General features: G+C 29.2%; 2 protein-coding genes across 2 annotated transcripts; both read left to right on the plus strand.

Annotated features, from left to right (window-relative positions):
- The first annotated feature begins 2648 nt into the window (after nucleotides 1-2648).
- On the plus strand, nucleotides 2649-4181 carry LOC111028250. The gene has a single exon (XM_022306804.1). It carries the CDS (start codon nucleotides 3634-3636, stop codon nucleotides 4084-4086), a length of 453 nt encoding a protein of 150 aa, XP_022162496.1. The 5' UTR covers nucleotides 2649-3633; the 3' UTR covers nucleotides 4087-4181.
- A 1050-nt stretch (nucleotides 4182-5231) lies between these two features.
- LOC111028251 lies at nucleotides 5232-9403 on the plus strand. The gene is made up of 6 exons (XM_022306805.1): nucleotides 5232-5717; nucleotides 5806-6001; nucleotides 6083-6205; nucleotides 6516-6665; nucleotides 6752-7007; nucleotides 9376-9403. The coding sequence occupies exons 1-5, from the start codon at nucleotides 5647-5649 to the stop codon at nucleotides 6965-6967; spliced, it is 756 nt and encodes a 251-aa protein (XP_022162497.1). The 5' UTR covers nucleotides 5232-5646; the 3' UTR covers nucleotides 6968-7007; nucleotides 9376-9403.

Here is a 9403-nt window from a genome sequence, read left to right on the forward strand (position 1 = left end):
ATATTTTATTTTACCTCTAATTTTACTTAATTTTAGTATGTCATAATACAAATGACTTTGAAGTACATGATGACACAGTATCACTTGAAGATGTACCAGCCCTTTATAATTTAGGTAAATATAATAAAATAGTATTAAAATATTATTTCAAAAGTGTATTATACTGTATACAGTATTTTCTCATTATATTATTATAATTATTTATTTTTTATCAAAAGAAACCAATAACAGTTCCAAATCTGTAACTTTCAATGAAATTGATGATGACAATATTATTATTATATCTCCTGAAGATATACCAGCAGTTTTTAATTTAGGTAAATATATAATAATAAACTTTTTGAAAATAGGTATATTTTGTTTTCTTATGTTTTTATTTTTATTTTTACCAAAAGAGAGTAATAATGGTCCTAATACTGAGAATACTTATGAAATAGATATCCATGATGAAAATATTATAACATTGTGTGAAGAGCAACTGCCAGTTTCTAATTTAGGTACACAAATAAAATTTCATTAAACTAATTTAAAAGTAAGTACATAATATTTAATTGTTTTCTGTAATTATTACTATTTTTTTTTAATTTATTGTATCACAAAAAGACAACAATGGTGTTAATACTGAAGTTATCGATGAAATAGACATCCACGAACCACCAAAAAAGAAAAAAGAATTGAACAGAAATATTTGAAAGATCATGGAATGGAACATATTAATCGCAAAGGAGTAACAATTCCTCAAAATAAATTTAAGGAATTAATTAATTGCTGTCGTAGAAAATGTGACATTATCTGTTCACCAGATAAACAAAAAATTATATTTGAAGGTTTTTATAAATTAGAAAAAGAAATTCAGCATCAAATTATGTCTTGTGGAATAACTTTGGCTGACAAAAAAAGCACAAGACTAGGAAGAGGTAAACATGGAATAAATCATGATCGTTTAATAACTGTTTTATAAGTGATACAAATAGAAAATCAAAACATAACAGTATGTAAAAAGATGTTTCAAAGTGTGTATGGAGTGACTAGAGGTAAAATTGATTTGCTGATACAGAAAAAAAAATTCAGTGATTCAGGTACATTACAGCAGCTCGATAATCGTGGCCACCATGAACCACATAATAAAATGACAAAAGAAAAAGAAGAAATGAGAAATCATATTGAAAAATATCCTAAATACCAGAGTCACTATTCTCGAAGGCACACAAATAAATTTTATCTTCAATGTCATTTAAATATTAAAAAGTTGTATGAAGAATATAAACTAGAGAAAAATGGTAACAAATGTGGATCATATGATTTGTTTAAAGAAGTTTTTAATAAAACTGGTTATAAATTTAAAAAACCAAAACTGGATACATGTAAGACTTGTGATACTTTTGTACTACAAATTAAACAATGTAAGGATAACCAACAAAAGATATTACTCCAACAACAACATGAAACCCATAAAAAACTCGCAGATTTAGGTTATATACAAAAAAAAGAAGATAAAATCAATGCTTTAGCTTCTAATAATATTAGAGTTTTAGTATTTGATTTAGAACAAGTTCTAGATACTCCTGCTCTCTCTACAAATGTTTCATTATACAAAAGGCTTTTATCAACATTTAACTTGACCATTAGAGATTGTTCTGAAAATGAAGGTACTGAATGTTTTATGTGGCATGAGGCAATTGGAGGAAGAGGATCAAACGACATAGCATCTTGTCTTTATCAAAAAATATTAAATTTGCCCAACAATGTAACCCATATTATCACTTACTCTGACACAATATGTGGAGGACAAAACAGAAATATTAATATGGCTGCTATGTTAAGTCTAGTTACTGCAAGTTCTTCAACGTTGCATATAATTGACCAAAAATTTTTACTGCCAGGCCACACTCACTTGGAGTGTGATGTAGATCATGCAAAAATAGAAAGTGCGAAACAATTTTCAGACATTCCTATAATGATACCAAGAGATTGGTATCAATTTGTTAGGACAGTAAAAGGAAAGAAACCATTTAAAGTAATTGAAATGAAACAAGAACAGTTTTTTTCATTTTTAAACTTAGTAAGCACTTCACTGACTAAAAAAACAGTAGATACTGATGGGAATAAAGTAAATTGGTTTCATATAAGATGGATCCGATATGAAAAAGTTTATGGTGAGTTGCAGTTTAAGTATAGCCTCAATCCAGAAGAACCATTTAGAGTCTTAGATCTTACACAACGTGGTAAAAGAGGAAGGCCAAAAAATATAACATCATTATATTCAACAGCGTTAACCAATTGTTATAAAAGTCCTTTACCTATCAACCCCAAAAAAAAACAAGATTTGTTAAGTTTATTGCCACTGATACATGAAGACTGCCATAGCTTCTACCAAAACTTAAAAACGTCCAAAGATGCTGCTGAACTGCCTTCAAACAATAGTGATTTTTCATCAGATGAAGGCTAAAATTATAATTATTTTATATTATTAATTAAAACCAAAAGTTGTTTTATTTTTTACTTTTATTGTATTTTATTTAAATTTTTTAACTAATTGTTATATTGTTAAGTTTTATAAAAGGCTAATTTCATTTTTTTTATTTATTGACTAAGAGTTAAAAGATCAATTTTATGTTTTTACATTTATTTAATTAATTTTGTTGTTTTATTCTAAAATTGTTTTGTATGCTTTAATACTGTGTTTAAAAAAGGTTAATTTTATCATTTTTATTTTGTTGATATGTTGCAAATTTAAAAAAATAAATGTTGGCAAAAAATGATGTCTTTATTTTCTACTTAAAAACTTTTTGAAAAATAATTTATGTATTATAGCTTAGTATTTTAATTCGTGAAAGGTTATTGATTACAATTATAAAAGAATAAATGCATTTCATACCAAATTGTATTTTTCATTCCATTCTAAACCTTTAAACTCGTTTTCCCGAAAGTTTAAAAAATGTACATATCAGCTTCTGCCATCATACCACATATTATTCTGCCATCATAATGTTATTACGGTCTTAAACTCCATATTTATAATTAACATAAATATTGCAACAATATAATATAGAATATGTACTATCCGCCCCTATCCATAAATCACTGGACAGGTACACGACTAGAAATCATAGACACGAGTCGCTATTCTAAGAATTGGCAACAACAACCGAAACACACACACATACAAGCTGCACGCGCCGCTACATCAAAGGAACCGCCATTACTTATAAGGGAGCCCGTGGGACAGCCTGACCAGATGTATCATAGCTGTGGTGTTGGCGACACTGCGTATTGTGCGGTAACGGTAATCCAACACACACACACATACTCATGATATACACAAGTCGTGTTGTATATGTTTTTCACTTGTAACCTCAACAATATAATTATGTAAAAAAGGTGTAAAACGCATCATCATGTTAATAATTTAAATAAAGTATTAATATTAAAATACAGTGTTTTGTGTTAGTATACTCGAGACACAAAAGTGGCGACGAAGATGAGATTTGAGAAGTGTTATTAAAGATCAAATTCACACGGATCAAAACGGATAAAAAAAAAAAAAAAATGGCTAAAATTGGTAATATAGAAGAATTCAAATTATAGCAAGAAGAAGATTTCGAAACTTGGGTAGAACGACTAGAACTATATATGCTGGTGAATAAAATAAAAGAAAAGAAATCAGCTATATTTTTAACCTTAATTGGAAGTGAAGGTTATAAAGTACTTAAATCTCTTTGTACTCCAGAACTACCTAAAGATGTCGAGTATGAAAAGCTAGTAAGTAATATGAAAAATTACTTACAACCGAAAGTTTCGATTCTTGCTGAACGTTCCAAATTCCGTAATTGTCTACAAGAAAACAATGAAACGATCACTGAATTTATTACAAAACTACAAAAATTATCAATATTGTGTAGTTTTGGAAATAACTTGGAGGAAGCATTACGTGATCAAATAGTTCATGGTGTAAGCGACCGTATGCTTAAAAAGAAACTATGTGAAGAACCGGATTTAACTTATGGAAGAACAAAAGGAATATGTCAAGCACACGAGGGCGCAGAGAAAAGCAATATTATATTATTTAATCGTTTTCATTATTAACTCACTATTTGCAATGATAATCAATTTTAATTGCTTACGTAATATTATATATTGTACAGTTCTTCGGAACTAATGTATCTTATTTATCTTGTAACTATTTGTATTTTATATTCTCAAATAATTGTTGAGCTATCATAGTTATACTAGAAGCTAATAAAAAAAAAAAAAAAAAAAATGATTAATGATTATAATACTATAAAGTATATAAAAAACCTTCACCATACTACTCTGTGCACGGATATTTCCACCGCCTTGCTAGACAAAGGACATTCCGTGAAACACGTAATGAATATTAAAAATAAAAACAAGTTCGCTCTCCCAATGTTTTTCGTCGACTTATTTCCCCAAAATAACAACAATGATGTTCTTAACATTACGTCCTTACTCAACACCATTGTCGTCATCGAGAAGCCTCATAAAACCCGTCGGGCCCCCCACAATGTCATCAATGTCAAAACTACAGACACACAAGAAATCATTGTCACCATACTCCTAGGTGCGTCAAATGCAGCGAAGATCATTTTGCCGAGGAATGCACAAAAGACCGAAACAGCCCAGCCAAATGCGCCCTCTGTGCTGGTGATCATACAGCCAATTACAGAGGCTGCCCAGCTTTCAATTCACTTTCAAAACGTCTTAAAAACCATAAGAACGAAAAACGAACGCAGACTCCCAAAATAAATAAACCGGTCGAATTATCTCTTCCAAACACTTTTACTACCTCTCAGTCCAAACCGTCTTATGCATCTGTTGTTTCCAAGCCCGATGATACCAATGCTACTAAAAATAACATTAGGTTGAATTCTTTCGGTGACCTTTCCACATTATCTAACTTTCTGTCCGAGCTATCCTCACTGATTAACCCCCTCCTCTCTCTGCTTACAGCTGTTATACATAAACTTAATACACCATAAATACTATTGTATTTAATTTTATATGCTATATCTTGTTTTGTGCTAACATGCAATCTTGTTATTATTTTATATTACTTCTTGATAATCTTTATATTTATATTATTATGTAATCTTATCTACTGTATTATATACTAACTGTAATTGTTGAGCTATAATGGTTTTATGCCGATAGCTAATAAAAAAAAAAAAAGTATTATTTTTATAAATATATTTATGAGCTATGGAAAAACCAGTCTCCTCACTATCATGCATCGTCTGATTTATCTCATAGAGTAATATAGAGAGGGCCTTACATATCTCAGCTGCACAAGAAAGTGAAGCGCAAAAGGTTTATGATTGCCAGTTTAAGTGGATAGTACACAAAAATTATTGTACAATATATGGTAAAACGATTCACCTGTAATGCCGTTATCTTCGATACATTTGTTATCTCGTGTGTTGTTTCCCTCTAATATGCCATGTGTTCTTAATTTCATTATTGTTGTTTACTGTTTAGTATCTTTTTTCTATGGTTTAGACGGTATAGTGTAATATTCATGCGGTATGATCGTTCAGTAATTCAGTTATTACTCTTTACTTTCGTTATTGCGTTTATTTTGCAACTTGCTTTTACTGTTTTTATTTCTTTTTGCTGGTAATATTAAAAATGCCTAGTTGTCTAGTTTGTGGAAGAACGAACAATGCCAAAGCTAAATCGGCTAATATAACTTTTCATAGGTATGTTATCTTGTGAAATGAAATCTTTATTTTCAATTTTTTTTTTTAGAAGTGATTATGATAGACTTACTTTGACTATTTATTTCAGATTTCCGCTTAAAGACACTTACAAGAATAAATGGTACAATTTTTTGGGAGAAAATGGCATACTACCTGATAAAGTATCAAAGACAAGTTTAGTTTGTTCAGCACATTTTGACGAATCATTTTTTGTAATGGGGAAGAGTAGAAGACTGTTACTTAAACATGCTATTCCAACTAAAATTATCAACAGAATAAAATGTGTAAGTGTGCATTTTGAGTAGATTAAAAAAACAAAGTAACTCTATAACGGATAGGTATTTAATCTACATTTATTATTTTAGGCTAAACAACAATACTCAGAAACTGTAACCAACTTGCCTGTAATTAAAACTTTTTATACTAGTTCTGCTAGCGATTCAGTTGAAAATATTGCTTCTTTAAATGTTACCAGAACTTTAGTAAAGGTGAGTCATAATTAATGATAATTTACAATACACAATAGAATATAATAAATTACAAAAATATACTACCTAATACTAATAAAACATAAAGCAATTGGGTATGTTTTATAATTTAAATTTCAGATAAATGAAAATTGCTTAAAGTTGTATTAATATTATTTTAAAAAGGTATAAGTAACATTTTCTTCAATTCATACAATTTATATATCAAACTAACAGTCACCATATTTGGTCATTGTTAATATTATATTTCTGTTAAAATGTTTATTTGTTGCTTATCAAGTCTCAACATTTTTTATGTTGTTATTTTTAGTGTCCTTTGAGCAATATAGAGGTGGACAGAGTATCTTTGTTGGAACAAGTTCAATCAAGTTCTACTGAAGAAGAAGGAGTACTACCATTAGACAATTCTTCTGTATCAATGATGAATTGTGAAACAATCACATCAAAAAAAAATATCTCGGTAATATTAAAAATTATAATACAATATTGTATATACATTAATCATAAAATTACAATATATTTGTTTATTTATAATTTTTTTTTTAGAATGTACTTGACTCATCCACAATGTCCATAGACACTGAGATAGTTCCAGATGACACTCCACGCAAAATCGCATTGAAAAAAAATCTTCGCCAACTATCACATGAAGTCACAATCAAAAATATTAAAATGAAAACCCTTCAGCAAAAAATAAGGCGCCAAAGTAAAAGAATTTCATCTATGAAGAATATAATTTCCGAGCTTCAAAAACAAAATTAAATTGACGAGGAAGCCAGTTATACCCTGTCTGAGTCTTTTGGTAAGCATAAAGATTTGATAACTAATTGGACAAAAAAAAAATTAGGTAAAAAAGTTCCAAAGAAATATAGTGCCACCATTCGTCAATTTGCTTTATCATTACATTTTTTTTCTGCTAAAGCATATTCGTATGTAAGACAGCAGTTTGACACGATTTTGCCTCATAGTAGAACTCTTAGTAAATGGTACAGAAATGTCAATGCTGAACCAGGTTTTACTGAAGAGTCGTTAAAGATGCTAACACTTAAAGTAAATAATTCACCCCATCCTATTTTATTAGCTTTGTCTATGGATGAAATGGCTATAAGACAACACCTGGAATTTGATGGTACTAAGTATTATGGAAGGGTTGATATGGGAAATTATATGGATAATGATAGTTTAAACACAGCTAAACAATGTTTAGTTTTTATGGCAGTCTCGGTAAATGAGAATTGGAAGTTACCAATTGGTTATTTTGTAGTGGATGCTTTAAAAAGTGCACAAAAAGTTGAACTAGTTCGCCACGCATTAAATGTATTGAACAGCACTGGTGTAAAAGTCTTGAGCTTAACATTTGATGGTTGTTCTAGTAATATTAGTGCAGCTCAACTTTTAGGTTGTAATTATGTTTTGAGTGCATTAGATACATCTTTTTCTTCTGGCTTTGAAAGTAATCCAAAAATTGTAAACCTTTTTGATCCTGCACATATGATCAAATTGGTTCGTAATGCTTTTGGTGAAAAGAAGGTCTTTAGAGATAGTGAAAATAGTGAAATAAAATTTGAATATGTCCGACAATTGTGTTATTTGCAAGAGAAGGAAGGATGCCATCTTGCTAATAAACTGCGAAAACAGCATCTTCTTTATTTTAAACAAAAGATGAAAGTAAAACTTGCAACCCAACTACTTAGTCAGTCAGTAGCAGATGCATTGACATTTTGCAAAGATAGCCTCAAACTAAAAGAGTTTTCTAATGCAGGTGCTACCATACAATTTATCGAACTCTTTAATACTGGCTTTGACATATTAAACTCAAAATCTATCAACTGTGTAGGATTTAAAAAAACACTATGTGAAGAAAACATTCAAGAAGTTAGATTGTTCACAGAAAAAATGACAACATATATTAAAGGTCTTAAAATTCAAGATAGACCAGGAGTTTTTACACCCGTACTTGAATCACAACGAAAAACTGGGTTTCTTGGATTTATAGTCAGTTTAAATAGTATTTTACAGCTATATACATTGTTTGTGGAAACTGATGTCTTACAACATATGAAAATTTATAAATTTAGCCAAGATCACCTAGAACTGTTTTTCGGTAGTATAAGGGCCCACGGTGGGCATAACAATAATCCAACAGTGAGGCAGTTTCGTTCAGCATACCGAAAATTAGTTATCAGAACAAATGATATACCAAGTTTTAATACTGGTAATTGTATACCACTTGAAGAGATAGATATTCTTCACTACTCCAGTTCAGATCCAGTTACTGTTTTAAATAACAATTCTTCAGGTTGCAGTTTTGATCCAATTGATGAAGAAAATGAACAAGATATTTCTGCATTTATAATGGACCATGATTATATTGGAAGTCACAGTTCATACTCTTTTAGTAATTTTTCAAAAGAAATCATTATTTATATTTCAGGATTTGTAGATCATAAATTGACCAATGTACTGAAATGTGATGTTTGCAAACATGCATTGTGTGCTGCCGAAAAAGAATGTTTTTTAAATTCGTTGATAACATTAAAAAATAAGGGAGGCATTCATGGTGGACTTATTTTTCCAAGCGAAGATGTCATAGATGTTTGTTTCATTACAGAAAACATTTTGAGAACATATGATTATACTTCTAAAGCTGTAAATAAATTACAAGTTCAAACCGATGTCCTTAAACATTTTGTATTTAATTCAAATATATTTAAATCATTAAAAAATCATAGTACTGAAACCAGAAGTCCATTAGCCGACCATACAACTCTTTTAATAAAATCTATATCTTCTACTTATATAAATATAAAAATAAATTACAAATTAAAAAAACACAATGAAACCCCTTCTGTTCGGATGTGGTTTAATAAACTTACTCTTTTTAAAGGACAATAATTTAGTTTTTGTTTATTATTATTGTATAGTTTCTCCGCCCATTCATTTAATAATTTATAACTTGTGTATTGTGTATATAGTTAAATAAACTAAATATTTTCAAATGACAATAATTGAATTTATAGTTTATTATTTAAGTTTTACAATTTAGGTATATGATATTAATACAATATAAACACATACAAATGATGTTCATATAATATGTCATTATAAAAATAAATACATAACCAAAAAAGGAACATAATAATTTACTATTACTGGTATTGTATTTTCAGGATTAAATGTTGAGCAGAGATTGGGATA

The sequence above is a fragment of the Myzus persicae genome, unplaced genomic scaffold (assembly GCF_001856785.1).
Source record: "Myzus persicae strain clone G006 unplaced genomic scaffold, MPER_G0061.0, whole genome shotgun sequence".
NCBI lineage: Eukaryota > Metazoa > Arthropoda > Insecta > Hemiptera > Aphididae > Myzus > Myzus persicae.